General features: G+C 50.0%; 1 protein-coding gene across 7 annotated transcripts in view; it reads left to right on the top strand.

Annotated features, from left to right (window-relative positions):
• The window catches only part of ITPK1 (inositol-tetrakisphosphate 1-kinase), a 184082-nt gene that overhangs the window by 16797 nt on the left and 145479 nt on the right, over nt 1-21806 (top strand). The window contains exons 2-3 of one of the 7 annotated variants that reach the window (XM_064292893.1): nt 8073-8206; nt 9628-9752. The exons of 4 other annotated variants lie outside the window; for them this stretch is intronic. In XM_064292893.1, the coding sequence (XP_064148963.1) occupies nt 9709-9752 (44 nt within the window). In that variant the 5' untranslated portion in view covers nt 8073-8206; nt 9628-9708. Of the gene's footprint in view, nt 1-1225; nt 1345-8072; nt 8207-9624; nt 9753-21806 lie in introns of those variants that run through there. 2 more of the 7 variants (XM_023546519.2, XM_064292895.1) reach the window with 2 other exon arrangements.

The following is a 21806-nucleotide window of genomic DNA, read 5'->3' as shown; positions in this document are numbered from 1 at the left end:
TATGTAAATACCTAAGTATGATCTTTAAAAGATACGGACTTAAGAAAAATCCCAATACCAGTATCACACCTGAAAATAAAGTATAATGGAGAAGGATCATTTTTAATTTCTGCAAAAATGTTCCCTTGAATGTGAATGTTGTCACTTATTGAGCTATTCTCTTATTAGAGAAACCCTGGTGGTATGGTGGTTAAGTGCTATGGCCGCTTACTAAAAGGTCACCAGTTCACATCTACCAGTTGCTTCTTGGAAACTGTGGGGCAGTTCTCTGTCCGATAGGGTCGCTATGAATCAGAGTCAACTTGAAGGCAGTGGGTTTGGTTTGGTTTGGTTTGGGTTTAATCCTATTGGGGGTTCCTTGAGAGGAGCAAATGGTTAAGTGCTTGACTGCTAACTGGAAGGTTGGCAGTTTGGACCCACCCAGAGATACCTCAGAAGACAAACCTGGCGATCAGCTTCTAAAAGGTCACAGCCTCGAAAACCCTATGGAGCAGTTCTACTCTGTACACATGGGGTAGCCGTGAGTCAGAATGGACTCTAGGGCAACTACCAAGAGCAACAGTCCTTTTTTTGAATATTTGGGTTATTTCCAGTTTTCTTGCTGGTGTGGATGATACTACATCAGACATCTTTGTAAATATAAATGTTTTTCCTTCTCTTACTGATTTCATTCTGTGTCAGTAAGAGTTTTTATCAGTTATGGATGCATAACAAACCATCCCCAAATTTAATGGCTTTAAGCAATAGCCATTTTTTTTTTATAGCTCATTCTGTGGGTTGGCTTTTGAGGCTGGGCTCAGCTGTGTAGTCCTCTGGTCTTGGCTGGGCTCCCTCCTGGATCTCTATCACCTGCAGGCCAGTCAGGAGGCTCTGCTTCTGGGGCTTGGTTGTTGATTGGCTTAACTGGAGGGGCGGAGATGCTCCGGCCATGTGTTCCTCCCCATTCAGCAGGCTGACCTGAGCTTATCCTTTTTGGGGAGACAGGGGTCCAGTAGAAGTTGGACATCTTCAAGACTTCTTGAGGCCTGGTCTCTCCACTATAGATTGTTGGCCAACACAAGGCACAAGAGCAGCCCAGATTCAAGGCGTGAGGAAATAGACTCCACCTTGTGATAGGAAAAGCAAAGTCATGTTGCAAGGGGCGTGGATATAGGGAGGGGTCAGAATTGGGCAGAGTTTTGCCACCATTCTACTGCACAAGAGTGTGTGATCTGTAAGCTGTTTGTCAGCCAGACAATCCACGTTGTTGTTGTCAGTTGCTGTCGAGTGGGTTCCTATTCATGACAGCTTTGTGTATAATACAAGGAAACGTTGCCTGGTCCTGCACCATCTTCATGATCATTGGTATGTTCGAGTCCATTGTTCTGGCTATTGTGTTAATCTGTATCATCGAGGGTTTCCCTCATTTTTGCTGATCCTCTGCTTTATCAGCCATGATGTCCTTTCCTAGGAATTGGTTTCTCCTGATGACATGTCCAAAGTGAGTGAGTGAAGGCAATCCCTGGGCTCTTCTTTCTGTAGTACCTGGCAGGGGCCCAGCTGGTGCTATGTTGGGCATGCTGAGGCATGGAGAAGTCAGATGCTAGTTTTGGGGCTCTCAGAGTGTTCATTCTTGAATGGACTCCATAAGGAATGAATTCCTGTCATTCCAAAAGCCTTTCCGAGTACCCACTGTATACCCAGCTCATGCCAGGTGTAGAGAAAAATAAAAGGATGTGCAAGACCACCCTGGTCCTCTAGGAACTTGGTGTCTACTTAAGAAGAGGGAACTCTTGGGTGTGATTGCTGTGTGTGTGGTGGAGAGCTGTGGTTTTTAGGGTTAGGACCTGGCATTGTCTACGTGAACTTCATTTCCTCGGTTGGAGGAGGAAGAGGTTAGAACAGAAAAAAAAAAGAACAGAGGAGCCCCCAAATTCTAGAACATTTTCATTGGGAGAGCTTTTGGGATTATCAGCAGGGAAACTAGGATGAATACCTGGCCAGACCTCACCGGTACATGCTCTTTTCCTTCTCTTTGAGCTGCTGTGTGCCTGTTATCACTTCCGGATTGCTTCCAGACCCAGAGTTTCTTGTTACTGACCTGCTTTTGTGTATTTTCACTAGAATGACTCTTGTCCCCCCAAGAACCTCCCCCCGCCCAGCCATTTGTTTTCAGGCATCTATCAGTATTCTTCCATGCCGGGCCTCATGGAGGGTCTGGGGACCCCTGGTGACCAGGACAGGCAAGACCCTGTCTTCCTGAAGCTCTATCTAGTCTTATGGTGGCTGTTGTGGGGAGCAATAGACATGTAAATCAGTAAGAGGGGTAATTCCAAAGGGGATCAGGAAGCGAGGTGCAAGGAGTGATGGGAAGGGGTCCAGGATGGTCAAGGAAGGCCTTTTCAAAGGAGAGGCTCAGGGCTGAGACCTGACTGGTTGGAAAGGTGTTAGCTGCAGAAAGACACGGGGGTGGGGCGTCTCAGACGAGGGAACAGCAGATGCAAAAGCCCTGAGGTATGTGCAAGCTCGATGTGTTTGTGTAGCAGCAGGGAGGAGGGTGTGGCTAGAGCAAGGTGGATAAGGGAGAGAATAGGAGAGAGGTAAGGAGCCTTGGTGGCACAGTGGTTAAGTGCTTGGCTGCTAACCAAAAGGTTGGCGGTTTGAACCCACCAGCTGCTCTAAAGAGAAATAACCAGGTGATTTGTTTCTGTTTTAAAAACCACCGAATCCAAACCTGTTGCCGTCGAGTCGATTCCAACTCATAGTGACCCTATAGGACAGAGCAGAACTGCCCCATAGGGTTTCCAAGGAGCAGCTGGTGGATTTGAACTGCCGGACCTTTTGGTTAGCAACTTAACCACTGGTGCCCCCAGGGCTCCCTGTAAAGATTACAGCCTAAGAAGTGCTATGGGGCAGTTCTAAGCTACCATATAAGCTCACTATGTGTCGGAGTTGACTCAGTGGCACACAGCAACAACAGTAGAGAGGTAGGTACGGGCCAGATTCCTCAGGGCGTCCCAGGCCATGGTGCTCAATTTGAGTTTTATTCTACATGGGGAGGGGGTGGGGAGGTGCAAAGACCCTTATTAAATTACCTACAAAGCAGCCCATGAATATCAAAGACCCTTTTAAAAGCTCTGGGCAGTGCACTAGTGATGGGCAGTTGCCCAAAGAGCTGCCATGCTAAGGTGCCCAGGCCCTGTCTGGACATGTTGCCCTCTGATGATGCTAAATGTTAAATTAACAGCATTGTGCCCAGCTCCTGGGAGTACTGCTCTAGCCTCAGATGGGTGACGGCTTGCGTGTCCGACTGTGCCTGGGTGTGGGCAGTTCTCCCAGACTGGTGGACACACCCATCTGAGCACAGGTCAGTGATTTTCCCTCAGCTGTCTGCCAGAGTGCCAAGAAGCTGGCTTTGGGCCAGGAGAGACCTCAGTTTAACCTTGCTTCTGCCGCTGTCTAGCTCTGTGGTTTTGGTCAGGTTATTGACCTTCTCTGAGCCTCAGTTTCTGTGTCTGTAGAATAAAGAAAGAGCACCTCTTAACTTCCAGATTTGATGTGTCAGTTGACATAAGGATAACCCCCCATGGTTCAGTGCCTGCCACATTTACTTATGAATTTATTTGTAGATATTACAAATACCCATCATAGGCCCTTAATAAGTGGTAAAGCAAACCAAAAACCGAACCTATTGTCATTGAGTTGATTCCAACTCATAGCAACACTGCAGGGACAGAGTAGACCTGTCCCATAGGGTTTCCAAGACTGTAATCTTTACAGAAACAGACTGCTACATCTTTCTTCCATGGAGCAGCTGGTGGGTTTGAACCATGACCTTTTGGTTAGCAGCCGAGCACTTAACCACTGTACCACCAGAGCTCCTTAATCAGTGGTAGATGGTATCATTATTGTAGTGGTGGTGGTGCTATTTAGTGGGTGCTATTTAGTGAGTGCTATAACTAACCCTGGTGACACAGTGGTTAAGAATTAGGCTGCTAACCGAAAGGTCGGCAGTTCAAATCCACCAGCTGCTCCTTGGAAACCCTATGGGGCAGTTCTGCTCTGTCCTATAGGGTCACTATGAGTCAGAATTGACTCAGTGGCAATGGGTTTGGCTTTCGTATTTTTTTTTTTTTTAACGGAACCCTGGGGCATAGTGGTTAAGAGCTTGACTGCTAACCAAAAGGTCAGCAGTTTGAACCCACCAGCCGCTGCTTGGAAACCCTATGGGCAGTTCTCTGTAGGGTCACTGTGAGTCAGAATTGACTTGATGGTATGGGAATGAGTTTGAGTAGGAGCCCTGGTGGTGCAGTGGTTAAATACTTGGTTGCTAGCTAAAAGGTTGATGGTTCAAACCCACCAGCTGCTCCACAGAAGAAAGATGTGGCAGTCTGCTTCTGTAAAGATTACAGCCTAGGAAACCCTATGGGGCAGTTCTGCACTGTCCTGTAGGGTCACTATGAGTCAGAATTGACTCAGCAGCAGTGGATTTGGTTTGGTGGATTTGGCTTAGACACTGGGGACACAGATGTTATCTCTGCCCCCAGGAGCTCAATCAGATGAGGAGACAGCTCTGAAGAGAAGAGTTGACAGGTTAGACTACTGTATTTTTACACAAATAACACATACCTTCTATGTTTGTTTGCCAACCACTTCCTCCACTGTGAGGTATTTTCATAAGCACGACTGTGCCAGTTTATTTTTTTTTTTACATGTTGCTGTAAAAAAAATTAGCATAGCGCACTTATGAAAATACCTTATGAGCGGTTGGCTTACAAGGTAAGGGAAGGGAGCAGTTGGCAAACAAATGGTAGAAGGCACGCGTTATTTATGTAAAAACACTAATTATCAAGGGAGAGTGGTTGGGGAGGGTGAGTTTTTCTATCTGGGAATATGGAGAAAGTGTTAAAGCAGGAGGTGACCCTTGAGCTGGGTCTTTGAGGGTTAGAAGAAGCTCATTTGGCTGACACGGAGCATTTAAGGTAGCCTAGGGTAGTGAGCAAGCACCCGTGAAGGTATGATGCTGTGAGGTCAGGCACCTCCAAATAGGGACTCTGGGTACATGTCGGGGGCGTACGAGGGGCTGCATGAAGCCTCTGGGCTGAGAGCATGTACAAAGCATGAGATGGGGTGTAGGGAAGGAGACCCCACTTGTTTCCCTATGACTGTGACCGTTTGTCCTCTGTAAACAGCAGGCGTGCACTGCATGCATACCAAGTGACTAAGGCATGGGCAGAGGTGGGCTCCCTGGTCGGGTGTCGGCTGCTGCCCCCCTCCACCCGGAAGCTCAGTGACTCAGTGTGGTCGGGGACCAGCAGCCTCAGCACCCTGGGGGTAGAGGGCTTGTGAGAAACGAAGAATCTGCACCCGTCGTCCTGACACCCTCACCCAGAATCTGCATTTTAACCAGATCGAGGAGAGGCCGGTGCCTATCGCACACGCCTAGACAACATGCTGACCTGGTGAGGGGCTGCGGAGAAGGAGGGACTGAGACGGGGCCTGGCCCTGTGGTGGAAATGGGGGTGGGAGAAGTGCAGGTGGGGTGGCGTTTGTGATGTTTTTCTTGCTCTCACTGTCCCCACTGGGAAACAGCGATGCCATTGCAACCTCCCAAGGCTAGTTGGAGGATTAAAGGAGGACCCAGTGTGAAGGCGTCTGGGAGCTGGGGATCTGGGGGCTCCCTCCTCTGTGGTCCACCACTACAGTGGTAATACTGTCTACCATGGATTAGGAGCCCTGGTTTTGCAGTGGTTAAGAACAGGAGCTGGTAACCAAAAGGTCAGCAGTTCAAATCTACCAGCTGTTCCTTGGAAACCCTATGGGTCAGTTCTACTCTGTTCTATAGGGTTGCTATGAGTCGGGATCAACTTGATGGCACATAACAACACAAAAACAACATGGATTAAAAGGAACCCTGGTGGTGCAGTCATTAAGCGCTCAGCTGCTAGCCAAAAGGTCGGTGGTTCAAACCCACCAACTGCTCCATGGGAGAAAGATGTGGCAGTCTGCTTCCTTAAAGATGACAGGCTTTGGAACCCTGCGAGGCAGCACTACTCTGTCCTATAGGGTCACTATGAGTAGGAATGGACTTGTTAGCAGTAAGTGTGGTTTGGTTCTGTGGATTAAGGACCTATGATGGGGTATTTGTAATATTTGCAGATGAATTGATAAATAAAATGTGGCAGGCACTGAACTATGGGAGTTTATACTTTTATTTCAACTGACACATCAACCCTGAAAGTTAAGAGGCGCTTTTTATTATTATTATTTTTTAATTCTAAGGACTTAGAAATTGGGGCTCAGAGAAGCTTAATAACCATAAACCACAGAACTGGATGGTGGCAGAAGCAAGGTTAAAACCCAGGTCTTTCCTAGCCCAAAGCTTGCCTGTAAAGCAGGGTATTTGTTCATTTCTCTTCAGTTAGCAAATGTGTATTGAGCCCATTACACGTGTGGCCATGAGTAATAGAAGAGAACAAAGCCCTACTTTTATGGAGCTGGTGTTCTGGCAGGGGACAGAGAAATCCCGGATATTAGGTGGCGTAGGGTAGAGGGAGAGAATGGGGGTGGGGGCCATTGAGGACCCAGTGAAGCAACAGTTAGAAAGACCGGTGAGTGTCGGCGGGGAAGGGTGTCAGCTGGACTGGGTGAGATTTCCTCTGGGGAGTCATCACAATCAGGATCTTGGAGACTTGGCAGGAGGGTGGGCGGCTCAGTGGCTGGTGGACAGAATGCCTGTGGCCCTCCAAGTTCCTCGGACCCTCAGCCCTCGAGTCTCCTGGTGCCTGGAGGCTGAGCCTGGCTGGCCGGTGCAGTGAGCACACGCCCCTTCTGCTGAGGCTGAGGAAGCCCCGTTTTCAGTGGGGTGTGGTTTGGTTGTCCTGGTTGGCATCAGCTGGAACCCCATCAGGCCCGGCTTTGGCTGGGTTCGTGCGGAGGCTCTGCCCACCAGCTGAGCCCAAGCTGGAGCTGCCAGGTAGTGCAGCTTTCTGGGGGGCAGGAGGGGGTGGGGCCCTTGTGTTCTTAGCCACAGGACAAGCTTAGGGGGGTGGGGCAGTGGGGGGTGGAGTGCCTCTCTGAGTTTGGGCTTGTGTCTCTATGGGCATCTGAATTAGTGATCCAGTAACAGAATTATCAGTAAGCTGTTAGGGAAGGCTGCCTCCAGACTCTTCTGCCCCAGAGGCTTCATAGACTATGAGGTTTGGAGGCTGAGGGGGGCTGTGTGTACATGCTTGGAAGTCTTAGTATTTCTGAGATAATATGAATGTGTTTAAATAGACAGTGTGGTCACATGATTCCAGTCAAAAAAGTATAAAAAGATTTATAGTGAAAGGGTCTTAGCTCTGTCCCTTCACCCCTGCTTTTCCCTCTGGAATTGGTTTTATCCTTGCAGAATATTCTAGCACATGCAAGCATATACATATCTCTGTAAATATGTATGTGTGTTCTTGTTGTTGTTAGGTGCCTTTGAGTCAGTTGCAACTCATAGGGACCCTATGTGCCGTGGACGGAAACACTGCCCGGTCCTGCACCGTCCTGACGGTCGTTATGCTTCAGCCCATTGTTGCAGCCACTGTGTCAGTCCATCTCATGGAGGGTCTTCTTCTTTTCGCTAACCCTCTACTTTACCAAGCATGATGTCCTTCTCCAGGGACCAGTACCTCTTGATAACATGTCCAAAGGAACTTTCACCATCCTCACTTCTAAGGAGCGTTCTGGCTGTACTTCGCGGTTTCAGTTACCCACGGTCAAACTTGGTCTGAAAATGTTAAATCCATAGTGTGAAGACATCTCACACGGTCCTGCTCTACCCTGTCCAGGGATCATATTCACATGACTTTTATTACAGTATTTTGTTGTAATTGTGGTATTTTAGTTATTATTGTTAATCTCTCACTATGCCTAATTTATAAATTAAGCTTTATCATGGATATCTGTGTATAGGACAAAACATAATATATATCGGGTTTGATTCTGTTCGCTGTTTCAGGCACCTACAGGGGGTCTTGGAATGTGTCCCCTGTGGGTAAGGGAGGACTACTCTGTACGTATTTATCTGAACTTTTTTTTTTTAAAACCAATCCCGTATCCAGGTAAATCCAAGTACTCGTTCACAGATTGAAAGTCTTGGCCAAATGATTTGCTGTTGGCTACTAACCAAAAGGTTGACAATTTGAATCCACCAAGAGGTACCAGAAGAAAGGCCTGGCAATCTGCTTCTGTAAAGGTAATAGCCAAGAAAACCCTGTGAAGTAGTTCTACTCTGTAATACATGGGATCACCATGAGTCAGACTTGACAGCAACAGGCTTGGTTTTTTTTTTTTTTTTTTGTCGTTCACAGATTACTGTTGTTAGGTGCCATCGAGTCGGTTCCAACCCTTAGTGACCCCTACGTACAACAGAATGAAATACTGCTGGGTCCTGCGCCATCCTCAAAATAGTTGTTATGCTTGAGCTGTCATTGCAGCCACTGTGTCAGTCCACCTCATTGAGGGTCTTCTTTTTTGCTGACCCTCTACTTTACCAAGCATGGTGTCCTTCTCCAGGGACCGATCCCTCTGATAACATGTCCAAAGTATGTGAAACATAGTTTCGCCATCCACACTTCTAAGGAGCATTCCAGTTGTACTTCTAAGACAGATTTGTTTGTTCTTTTGGTAGTCCATGGTATATTCAGTATTCTTCGCCCACACCACAATTCGAAGGCATCAGTTCTTCGGTCTTCCTTATTCATCGTCCAGCTTTCACATGCGTATGAGGCGACTGAAAACACTGCTATTGCAGCTCAGGGTTTTTCAACTGTGGCACTGTTAACATTTTGGACTCAGCTTGGAGGGCTCTCCTGTGCATTATAGGACATTTAGCAGCATCCCTGGCCTCTTCCTACCAGATGCCGGTAGCACCCCCACCCCACCAGTCATGACAATCAGAAATGTGCAGACATTGCCAAATGTCCCCTTGGGGGCAAAATCTCCCCTGGGTGAGAGCCCTGTCTAGGGAAAGGGCCTCTGAATAACTGGTGTCTCTCTGGTTCCCAGCCTGGCTTCGTTGCCACCCAGCCAGGCTTCTTTCCAGGCAGTGGGTCAGGCCCTCTTTGGTGGCTGGCTCCACTGTCCCTCTCGCCTGTCGAGGCCCCGCTTGGCAGTGTGCTTGTGGGCCACAGGAGGTGTACAGTGAATGAAGCTGTCCTTGATCCTATTCACTTACGGCTCTTGAGATTGGAATCTGAACATCAAAGATCCTAAAGATTAAAAAGAAGAAAGATGCCTTATGCCTTCTTGGGAAGGGCCCCTGCCGGTGTGGAGGGAGCGAGGCTCCACGCGTGCCTGATTCTTGGCTGGGTTGGGTCCCTGGGCTGGTGCTTCCCCGGGCAGCTGGAAGTGCTTCTCTGGGAGCCGCCTGGCCCTGGCGTCTTCGTTGGCTTTGCTATTTTCTGCCTGTGGGGGCCTGAGCGATGTGTGCTCATGCTGTAATCACACTGCAAGGGACACTTGAAATGAGATCCGCATTTGGGAAGCTAATTTTAAAGAACGTTTTTCTTTCATAATTAGATGCAATCAGCCAGCCAGTGTTACTGGGGATTCTCTTTTTCCCTTCTCAGCTGAGAGACCATCTGCTTTTCTCTTTTCTGCCTTTCTTTTCAGCAGGCAGCAAGCCACCTCCCTGCAGAGGGACCACCAGCCCCCGGCTGCCTGGAGACCCAGGCGAAAGCTTTCTGTGGTGACTGAATGTCAGGGCTGGTGACAAGGGAGAGGAGAAGTCGAGGACAATGGTGGGTCCTGGATTGGGCTGCTGGGTGGTGGCTGTCTGTTTTCAAGACTGAGGCACGAGCTGGTGGAGAAGGTGGCTGGACTGTGGTGATGTGGTTTCAACGTTGTAGTTGGCAGGAGTCTTGAATGTAAGTGACAGAAAGCCCAGTTCAGATGAGCTTGAGCAAAAAGAGATTTTCTTGGCTCGAGTAACTAAATTGTCCCAAGAATATCACCTCAGGACCCTGAGATGTGCCTCCTGCCTGTCTCCCTCCCCACTGTGGCCCAGCCATTGTGATCTTCTTCAGTTCTTCAGCTGCTCTAACCCTTGCCAGCTGTAGGACCTTTGCATGCACTGTTTCCTTGCCGTGGCAGGCTTCTCCCGCCTCCTCACATGGCTGGCTTCTTCTCAGCCTTTCGATCTTCAGCTTTCAGTCTCACCTCTCAGAGGGGCCTTCTGTGACCACCCCCTCTACAGGAGCCCCACTCTCTGCCTCAGCCCCTGGTGGGTTCCTTTCAGAACGTGTCTCACAGCCTGGTGCTTCCTTTCGTTGTCTGTCTGCTTGTTTGCCTTCACCTCTAGGCTGTAAGCTCCCTGAGGACAGCACCCTTTCTGCCATCTTACTGTTATATCCCCAGGACTGCCACACTGCCTGGCATGTAGTAGGTGCCCAAGAGGTACGCATGACATAAATGAGCGAACAAAAGAATGTCTCTGGTAGAAAGGCAGTTATCAAAAAGCAAGTCATCAGGAGGAATTTTGATTAAGAGAATTTTGACGAAAAAATAAGGCTCCTTTCCCCCACCACCTGCAAATTGGGCTTATTCTTCTCTATCTTGAGTTTGTTTTTTTGAACATTTTATGGTGTTTTAGGTGAAAGTTTACACAGCAAATTAGTTTCCCATTCCACAATTCATGGCACAAGTTGTCCCCTGATATTGGTCGCCCTCCCCATAATGTGTCAGCATTCTCTCCATTTCCACCCTGCCTACCCATTTCCACCCATCCAGTTTCCCTGCCCCTCCTTGCCATCTCATCTTAGTTTTCAGGCAAATGTAGCCCGTTTGGCCTCCTAGTTCTAAGGAGCACATTCTTCACAGATTTTATTGTTTATAGGCCAATCTACTGTCTGGCTGAAAAGTGACCTCTGGGTGTGGCGTCAGTTCCAGATTAAAAGGGTGTTTTAGGGTGATAGTCTCAGGGGCTCCTTCAGTCTATATCAGTTTTATGAATTTGAGTTTTGTTCTACATTTTCCTTCCATTCTAGTTAGGACTTTATGGTGTCCCTGGTCAAAGGGGTGGGTAGTGTGGTAGCTGGGCACCATTTAGTTCTTCTGGTCTCAAGCTAGCGGAGGCTGTGGTTCATGTGAGCCATTGGTCCTTTGTACTAATTGTTTCCTTGAGTCTTTGGTTTCCTTCACTCTCCTTTGCTCCAGACAGAAAGAGATCAGTAGTTGTATCTTAGGTAGCTGCTTTCAAGCTCTTAAGACCCCAGACACTACTCACCAAACTGTAATGTAGAACATTATCTTTATGAACTGTGTTATGCCAATTGGCCTAGATGTCCCTGGAGGCTATGGTACTTAGCCTTCAAGCCCAGTAACTCAGGCCCACAAGGAGTTTGGATATGTCTAAGAAGTTTCCATACATCCCACTTTGAAGTGTGGCGTCTGGGGTCTTAAATGCTAACAAGCGGCCATCTAAGATGCATCAGTTGGTCTCAACCCATCTGGATCAAAGGAGAATGAAGAACACCAAGGTCACACGATAACTATGAACCAGAGACTTACATCATCCTGAGACCAGAAGAACTAGATGGTGCCTGGCCACAACTGATGACTGCCCTGACAGGGAGCACGATAGAGAACCCCTGAGGGAGCAGCAGAACAGTGGGATGCAGACCCCAAATTCTCATAAAAAGACCAGACTTAACGATCTGACTGAGACTAGAAGAATCCCGGCGGTCATGGTCCCCAAGCCTTCTGTTGGCCCAGGACAGGAACCATTCCCAAAGACTACTCATCAGACATGGAAGGGACTGGACAATGGGTTGGAGAGAGATGCTGATGAAGAGTGAGCTACTTGTATCAGGTGGATACTTGAGACTGTGTTGGTATCTGCTGTCTGGAGGGGAGATGGGAGGGTAGAGAGGGTTAGAAACTGGCAAAACCAACCATCACGAAAGGAGAGACTGGAAGGAGGGAGCGGGCTGACTCATTAGGGGGAAAGTAAGTGGGAGTATGGAGTAAGGTGTATATAAGCTTATATGTGACGGACTGACTTAATTTGTAAACCTTCACTTAAAGCACAATAAAAATTATTTTAAAAAAAAGAAGTTTCCATAACTGCTCTGTGTGTGCTCTATTATTTATGTGACTATATATGCAGCACATACAAATATGTGTATCCAAATGCCCACAGCTATACCTGTGTGCACGTGCACATACTCCCATATGCCCTCCCACACCTATGCAGCATACATACCTACCTGTGTAACACACATACCTACCTGTGTAACACTCACCAAGTTTTGGTTATTACTGTTGTTGCAGAACTGTGTACGTTATAGCATTTACCGTCGTCGTCGTCCTTTATGCTTGTGTACTTCTCGGTGTCTTCATTTACCTTAGTCACATTGTGCTGACTTCCCCCATATTGTGTGTTGCAGTATTGTGTATTGCCTTTCCCTTCACCAGAATTAACACATGTCTATTATCTAATAAGCGATTCTCCCTCCCTCCCACTCCCTTCCCTGGTAACCATCAAAGAGCGTTGTTTTCTGTGTATAAACCTATTCTCGACTTTTTATAAAGTGGTGTCATAATGATATTTGTCCTTTTGTGATTAACTTATTTCACTCAGCATAACGTCTTCCAGATTCATCCATGTTGTTTCACGGACTCATTATTCTTTATCGTTGCATAGTGTTTCGTTGTAGGTATGTACCACATTTTATTTATCCATTCATCTGTTGATGGACACTTAAGTTGTTTCCATCTTTTTGCTATTGTGAATAGTGCTGCAGTGATCACAGGTGTACATATGCCTATTCATGTCACAGCTCTTATTTCTGTAGGATATATTCCTAGGAATGGGATCACTGGTTCATGTGGTATTTCTGTTTCTAGCTTTTTGAGGGAGCACTATACTGTTTTCCATAGTGGTTGTACCATTTTACAATCCCACCAGCAATGTATAAGAGCTCCAGTCTCCCCACAATCTCACCAGCATTTGTTGTTTTTTGGATCAGTGCCATTTTTGCAGGGGTGAGGTGGTGTGTCATTGTAGTTTTGATTTGCACCCCTTTTTAATGGCTATAGGGTTGCTGTGAGTCGGAACCGACTCAGTGGTACCGGGTTTGGATTTTTTAGTTTAATGGCTAATGGGAAAACCTGGTGGCTAGTGGTTAAGTGCTGTAGCTGCCAACGGGTTTTCAGGTTAATGGCTGATGATCATGAGCGTCTCTTCATGTGTTCGTTAGCCGTCTGAATGTCTTCTTTGGTGAAGTGTCTGTTCATGTCCTTTGTCCATTTTTGATTGGATTGTTTGTCTTTTTGTTGTTGAGATGTTGAAGTTTACCATGTATTTTAGAGATTAGAACATTGTCAGGTATGTTGTTGCCAAAAATTTTTTACGTCTGTAGATTCTCTTTTTACTCTTTTGGTAAAGTCTTTTGCTGAGCGCAAGTATTTTTTAGGGTGCCCCAGTTATCTAGTTTATCTTCAGTTTGTGCATTTTTACTTAGGTTTAATAGTGTATTTATGCCATAAATTAGTACTCCTAGCTTTGTTCCTATGTTATCTTCCAGGAACTTACAGTTTTAGGTTTAACATTTAGGTCTTTGATCCATTTTGAGTTAGTTTTTGTGTATGGTATGAGGTATGGATCCTGTTTCATTTTTCTGTATATTTACATCAGGTTTTGCCAGTACCATTTGTTAAACAGACTGTCTCTTGCCCATTGAATGGACTTCGACCTCTATATTGAGTTCTTATCCTAGTGATTAAAATTATTCCTGGACATCTATCTAACAGATATCATACCAAGGCATGGAAGTTTTTTCTACCAACAAGCATTGGAACAAAATGAGCTCTATATGTTGTCCTTCATCATGGAGGAGTTCAATTAGGAGATGGCGCCGTTTACTGAGCCTCCTAGGTCAGGGTCCCACCTGGCCCCACTGGGAATCCTGGGCTCTGCAGTGGCCTTTTTCTTGGGTTGTCCTTGGAGGGGTCGATGCAAGAAGGGGCTTCCAGCATTGTGATGGTAGGTGAGGCTGGGGCATTCTGACAGGGCTGGCTAGCACGAGCAGGACCATCCTGGTGGAGTAGGGGCATATCGCCTAGTGCCCGTGCCTGGAGCAGTTGGTCTGAAGATTGCTGGGCGAGGTCACTGGGCGAGGTCAGTGGATGAGGTCACTGGGTGAGGTCAGCAGGCACCTACTGCAGAAGTGTCATGCACTAGGCTGAGCAAGGGGAGCCATGAGGGGGCTGGCAGAGGGCAGTGAGGTAGAGAGTCACCGCTGACCACATGGGGCCGTGCAAGGACAGCAAGCAGACCTGCCTCGGGCGTGGCATTTAGGACGCAGCTTGTGTCTCCCAGGGAGTGGAGGCTGCCCTTTGCCCGCACTAAAGCACTCTTCTCTTCTGGCTGGAATCAGGGCTTCCTCTTTTTGGCATTTCTCGCTTCTGCCAGGGCCCCAACTCTTGGCTCTGGTTTGGCAGCTGTGACACCATGCGTGGGGCTCTCTCAGGGATTTCTTGAGCTGTTTGGGGCCTGTCGCCATGGCTCCCAGCTGCAGAATTTGGCAGAGCTGGAGGCTGGGCGGGAGGGAGGTGGGGCAATGTACCCGCCCAGCAGCCTGCCTGGAGGTGGTCCTGGAGCCGCTGAGGCCCCAGGCTCATCTTCAGGACTTGTCCTCACCTGCTCTGGAGGCCTGGGCTGGCCTAGGCAATCTCCCCAGTGGCATGGCACAGGGGCTGCATGGTTGTTGTCCTTGAGTACTGTACCTCTGAGGGATTTCTCTGTCGGATTGGTAGGTTCAGAAATCCTTAGAGATGTGAGGCAGGACTCCTGAGACATCAGCCTGCCGACTTCCCCACTTGCCCGTCTCCCCTTGCTGACGGTGGGTGTCCAGTCTCTGCTTGAATCCTTCCCACTGCAGGGTACTCACCACCTGCCTGGGCAGCCTTCCTTTGGGAGTTGGAAACCATCCCTGCTGTTCAGCTGAAATCTGCTTCTTTGTCCTTCTGCTCTGCAGAAGCGGCTCTTTTGCTTGATAATTTAGATTCCAGGTGACATTGTTATGAGAAAGAGCTGTCAGCCCCGTGGAGAGGGGAGGGCAGGGATGCCAGCTCCCCACCTCTGGGCCTGCGGGGACTCAGGACATGTCTGGTTCCCCTTTCACAGTGACCCTGGACATCCAGGCCTGAGCCTTCGGGAAGTATCTTCTGGGCCCGTCACTCCAGGCCCTGCTCAGGACTCCAGGGCCCCTGGGGCAGTGGCATGTTCTCTGTGTGCCCCTCCCCGACCCCTATGGGGCGCCCCTGCCTCCATCTGAGGGAAGGATTTCAGCCCAGACTTGGGGCTGGGGGCAGAGAGGCGGCTCTATCTGGAACAGCTCCTCCCCTAAAAGTCCCAGCAACCTCGCCCAGCAGGCCCGGCTGGACCCTACCCTCCCAGAGGGGTGCCCCCTTCTCCGGGGGATGGTCACCTTTGTTTACTGAGACTTGGGTTTAGATTGTACGTCCGCTGCTTCTTACTTGCTGCAAGTCTCTGGGCAAGTTTCTCAACCTCTCTGAATTTCCCCACATGAAAAAATGCTCATTCGTGCTCCTCTAATGCAGCTTTGGAGCCCTGGTGGTACAGTGGTTAAGAGCGTGGCTGCTAACCAAAAAGTTGGTCGTTCAAATCCACGAGCCGCTCCTTGGAAACTGTATGGAGCAGTTCTATTCTGTCCTATAGGGTTGCTATGAGTCGAAATCGACTCGAAGGCAATGTTTTTTTTTTTTTTTTTAAATGCAGCTGTTGAAATGAAACCAGACAAGTGGCCGCAGGCTGTGCCATCTCCTTTACCTCTCTCCCCTGGCCCAGGGAGCGGGTGGCCTGTTATTTCTTTTGGTCCTGCCCAGGGCCTTCAGGATCCTCCTTGAACTTCGAGGTTGTGGGCGTCAAATGAAGCTGCTGTTTTCTAGAGTGGGAGTGCTCAGTGCCTCTAGGAGGGAGGGCTGGGGGCTGGGCCCCCGCCTGGGCCTGTCATGCAGAACTCAGCAGGTCCTGATGTGCCTGGGTGCTGAGGCCCCTCTATAATGGGGAGCTCAGCAGGCCTCTGGTGCCTGCGGGTTGGGCCCGGGGCCCCACCTGGGCTCAGGCTCCAAACTATGGTGTTTGGAGAGGGTCTGTGGCTGCTCTGATCGATTTGGCAGGGTCTGAGGGACATGGCCTTTATGAGAGCAATGTGGCCTTGGGGTGGGAGTGGGAAGGCCTGGGTGGTCTGGGCGTCTCCCATAGACCTCAGGGTATGGATCTAAGGGTCAGGAGTTGGCGGCCCATCCTAACTTACAGCCAGGACTTCTAGACCTGGGACCTTGGGTCCCCACCATCTAGCCCCCCTCCCTGGCCCTCGGAGCACCCTGCTTCCCCTAAGGGACTCCTGCCTGGGAGTATTAGGTCAAACCCAGTGCCCCTCAGGAATCCTGCAGCCACCATGGCAGCTTAGCCCCGGCCTTCTCCTTGTTGACCGTTGAGCCCTGAGACTCCTAGACAATTCCTCACCTGTCCCTACTCACACGTGGCTACCTTGAGGGAGTGTCCAAGATTCATGGGATGACAGAGCTGCAGGGACCTTGGTGTAAGTGGTCAGCAGAGTAACGGCCCCCCCTAAGATGTCCATGTCCTAATCCCCAGAACCTGTGAATATGTTACCTTACATGGCAGAAGGGACTTGGCACATGTGATTAAGGCGTTTGCGGTAAGGAGACTGTCCTGGATGATCCAGTGACAAGAGCCCTTACAATAGGGAGGCGGAGGGTCAGCATCAGAGAAGGAGATGTACCCACAGCACAGAGGTTGAAGGGATGCAGGCCGCAGGCCAAGGAGTACGGGCAGCCTCTGGAGGCTGGAAAAGGCAAGGAAACGGATTGTGGCCTAGAGCCTCTGAGAACGGCCAGCCTGGCAGCCCACATCAGACTCTGACCTCCAGAACTGGAAGGGGATAAATTTGTGGTGTTTGAAGCCACCAAGTTGTGTAACTTATTACAGTAGCCATGTGAAGTAATACAGCCTTCATAAACACTGACCTTCTCAGGGCAGGGGGTGAAGCAGCAGGCCTCAGCGGGGAGGGCGGGGTCAAGGTCGCAGTGAACGTGTGGCTGAGTGGCTGTCAGAACTAGGCTCCGTGACTCCCTGGTGCCAGGCCAGTGGATGCAGGCTGCTTCCTGCCTCCTGGGGCTTCCTTCTGACCTGCCATCTTTGCTATATCTCGGGAGGGCAATCAGAAAGTATATGGATAGAGTGCTTCCTGGGTTAGGTTTTCTGAACTTGGGGGTAGGGCTAACTTTCATTTGGCTTCTAGGTGACAGTGGCCCTGGTGCTTGTGGCTGGAAGGGCCAGGAAGCCCCAATGCCCAGCACCCCGGCCTATGCCCGTGCTGTTCCGGGGCCCGGTAGCCTCCTCCCAGAACACCCTGACAGCCTCTGTCCTGTTCCTCTCCAAGGCTCAGCTCAAACGGCAGCTCTTCTGGAACCTCCCCCCAGATGTTTGCTCCATTCAGGGGCCTGTGGCACACACACCTGAGTGCATGGTATACCGGGCTGGCGCACGGCTCCACAGAGAAGCCAGCAAATATTTGATGGAAATCAGAGGGGGCAGCCTCCACTCTGAGATTTGAGGTGCAGCAGCAGGGCAGAGACCCCTCAACCTCAAGGGCTGTGAAAACCCTTCTTATGGTCTTGGATCAAGGGTCTGGGGCAGTACCAGGCAAGAGGCTTTCAATTATAGGGAGTTTTTACAGCAGAATCAGGGTGTATGGGGGGAGATGTTTAATCCACCCTGGAGCATTGTCTTTTAAAAAATGTTAGCACCCCAGAATGCAGGTCTGGACACACACTTCGGCAGATATTTTAAGAGCATGTGGTACATTGAGGATAGATGCTAAAAAGTAAATCCGGGCTTCTTGGGCAGCCTGCTCCTCCCGGGGAGTCCGGGAAGGGAATGTCCCTGCCAGAATTTCTGTTTCGCTTCTCCTACTAGCTTACCTTGGTCCCAAGGCTGACACTAAAGTGGCTTTGCATTCTTGAGATTAGGAATTGCCATGAAGGGAGCAGACTGAGTCACTGCCCTGGAGACAGCGAACTCACAGCTGGAGGGGTGGGGTAGGGGAGGAAGCGGTCCCTGTGTGCCTCCCTTCCCTAGTGTCCCCCCGTTCCCCCCCGCAATTTAGGACCCACCCCTATCCCTAAATAGGGGAAGGAAAGATCACAGAACCTGCATGTGGGTAATGAAAGACTCTCAAACAACTGCAAAAAAAGGGAGAGAATTTTTATATTAAAAAATGGATACATATCAGGTGCTATTAGGAAACTAGACTTTGAGCGTTTGTTTTCAGACTAAAAGTCGGTGATTTCAGATCTGAAATGGAGGTGACGTTTTGGACACAGCAGAACACATTCTTGGGTCATCGCCAGCGCACCCCTGTCTCGGTTTCCCTATCCTGAAAATGTAAGGGGTGGGTGGGGTTTTAGAGGCGCCCCAGCCCCTGTGCTGCTGCGAACCTCAGTAACCAATCTCTTCCAGCCCCTGTAGCTTGGAGGTGCTGAGAGATGGGTCACCTGCTCTCCTTCTTGCCCACATCTGGGTTCGCCAGGGAACACGGCCTCCGGGGATCCCTCTGAGCTTGTTCTAGGTATGAAGGAATAAGCTGACTCGTGCCGCTTGTGTCTGCATGAGGGAACCTTGGACCTTGCAGCTCACCTGCCTTCCCCAGGTGGGGCATCGGGTGTGGGGGAAGGTCTTCTGTCAGAGGTGGTCGGTGACTGTCCATTTAGGGGTAGGATGTGTCCCCTTCCCTGATAAAGACGTATGGCAGCTTCCAGTTTATCTGGTTCTTCCTGGAGCCGTCCAGACAATTCACATGTTTGTCCTGGCTTTAAATTCTGTTCGTATGTAGCCTTTATATTGGGCTATTTCAGTTTCTGGCACTGCCGAGAGCAGGAAAATCCAAATCACAAAACAATCAGCAAGCAAACCGGGATGCTGTGGAAGCGGTGGGCAGGGCCAGCCAGCGTTGGTGGCTTCAAGCTGGCACGCTGGCCCTGGAGGCTTGCAGCACTCATTCAGGAAATGTTTGAGAACACCTGCCACGTGCCAGGGTCTGCGACAGGCATGGGGGTGCTGAAGTAAGGAACACAGTCTCCCCATGTAGGGTCTGCTCCGGGAGAGATGACAGATGACCCGCACCTGAGCACAGAGCTGTCTGAAGTGTAAGGAGGCAGTGTAGCTAACCAAAACCAGTGGCCGTTGAGTCAGTTCCAACTCATGGTGACCCTAGGTGTTGCAGAGGAGAACTGCACTCCATAGGGTTCTCATAAATGTGACCTTTCAGAAGCAGATTGCCAGGCCTTTCTTTTGAGGTGCCCCTGGATGGGTTCGAACCGCCACCTTTTCAGCTAATAGCCAGGCACTTAATTGTTTGCACCACCCAGGGACTCCTGGCAGTGTGGTTGTGGCACACACATGTGAGCACATGGCATATACTTCCTTGACCTCCTCCCCAGTGGCCTCCAGCTTCTCTGCCCTTGGTGAGTATGACAGATGAGCTGGAGCTCACCAGGTGAGGAAGGGCATTCCAGGCCGAGGGAGCTGCTGGGCAAAGGCAGGGAGCTTTGTCAGCCTGGGGTGTTTTTGTAGGTCTCACCTGGGAGTGTTTGATGAGGAGAGGGGCGGGTGCTACCCCCCCCCGCCCATGACAGCTTTGTGTGCCACACTCCCAGATGCCCACACGCCAGCTACTGTGTTGAGAATTCAAGGATATAGATGTAAATGCCACCGGCTGTTTCCTCAAGCAGCAGTTACCAGTCAGGATATGCCGGGTTATGCCGAGATAACAAACAGCCCTGAGAGATACGACACCTCAGAGGCTTGTTTATAGCTCATTCAGAGTCCACGCTGGATCTGCACGATGCCCTCATATCCCAGCTCAGCATCGTCCCTCCATATCCCAGCTCTGCACCTCTGTATCCCAGCATTTCTTAACCTTGACACTGTTGACATTTTGGGCTGAGTAATTCATTTGTTTTAGGGGACTGTTCTCTGCATTGTAGGATGTTTAGCAGTATCCTTGGCTTCTACCCACTAAATGCCAGTAGCATCACTCCCCCAACTTGTGACAGATGTCTCCAAACCAGTAACCAGTTGCTGTCAAGTCAGCCCCAACTCATGACAACCCCATGTGTCTCAGAGTAGAACTGTACCCCATAAAGTTGTCAATGACTCATTTTTCAGAAGTAGGTCTCCAAGCCTTTCTTCTGAGGTGCCTCTGGGTGGACTTGAACCTCCAGCCTTTCAGTTAGCAGTGGAGTGCACTAACCGTTTGTACCACCCAGGGACTCCAAAAATGTCTGCAGACATTGCCAAATGTATCCTGGGGGACAAAACTGCCCCTGGTTGAGAGCCACATAGCTGAAGGTCTCCTGAATAGCTGGTTTCTTTCTGGTTCCCAGCCAGCTTGTTGGCCCCTCCAGGTTTCTCTCCAGCCAGCGGGTCAGGCCCCCTGGTGCTGGCCGCATCCTCCTGAGCTCCCTGGCTTGCTGGGGGAGGACTGGCGGAGAGTCACATGCTAGCAGCTGAGCGCTTCTCCCTGGAAGGGATACAGGCCACTACTGTACACACTTCATTGGCCAGAGCAAGCCACAGCAGCACGCCCAGCCTCGGGTGGGGGGTGCAGTCCCCCAAGGGGCGCTGGGTCTGGTAGGATCTGCGTTCAGTGCTGGGTCCAGGGGAGCATGGGGTGGGGGCTTAAGGAGGCGTGGGAGCCAAGACGGCGTCGCCTGAGGAGCTGAGCTGTAGTAAGGGGAGGTGGTGATGCTGGGGTGGCATTTGAGGCAGTGGGACAGCCTGTCCCTCTGCAACACAGGGGTGAGAGAGGGGCCCAGCCATCCCACTGGGGAACTCAGTCCTCAGGAGACAGTCCTGGGCCCTTGGGTGGGCCCTGGTCGCTTCAGGACAGGGAGAGGTGGCGAAAGGTAACTCAGGGCTGCCCCCCACCCCCTGCCAGCTTCCTGGAAGCTCACCTGCCTGCAGATAGCGCAGGTGCTAAAGGGCCTGTTATTCTTGGTGCCTGGAATCTGGCAATTACCAAACTGCAGTAAGTTGCCGGGATGAGCACGTGCCTGGCTTCCGACGACAGCATAATTACGCTCTGCTGTCCCTAAGTGGTTTTCAGCTTGGTACAGGTGCAGCTGCCTTCTTCTCATCCGTAGGTGGGAAGGGGCTGTGTTTCCTGGTCAATTCTCTCCACTGGGAAATTGGTCTGCATGAGGCCTGCCCCCCACCCCCCCAGCAGCTGGGCCATCGTGCGGGCTCCCCTGTCACCAGCCCTCAGCTATGCCCGGGTGGGTGGCAAGTGGCAATGTCCATGTGTCTGGTTCTTGATGAACCCGAGGGCCCATTTTTCAGTAATCATCACTCTTTGGTCACTGTGGCCACTGGACTTGTCTCTTCCTGTTGGTCACAGGGTATCTTAGTCATCTAGTGCTGCTATAACAGAAATACCGCAAGTGGGTGGTTTTAACAAACAGAAGCTTCTTTTCTCACAGTTTAGGAGGCTAGAAGTCTGCATTCAGGTCACTGGCTCTGGGGGAAGGTCCTTGTCTCTTTGAGGTTCTGCTCCTGGGCAATCTTCATGTGGCTTCGCATCTCTCTTCCCCCATCTCTGCTTTTCTGGCTTTCTTGTTTAATCTCTTTTGTATCTCAAAAGAGATTGATTTAAGACACACTCTACACTAATTCTGTCTCATTGACGTAACACATTCAACCCATTCCCAAGTGGTATTGTAACCATAGGCATAGAAGTTAGGAT

The sequence above is a fragment of the Loxodonta africana genome, chromosome 10 (assembly GCF_030014295.1).
Source record: "Loxodonta africana isolate mLoxAfr1 chromosome 10, mLoxAfr1.hap2, whole genome shotgun sequence".
NCBI lineage: Eukaryota > Metazoa > Chordata > Mammalia > Proboscidea > Elephantidae > Loxodonta > Loxodonta africana.
This window is presented reverse-complemented; position numbering and strand designations above follow the sequence as displayed.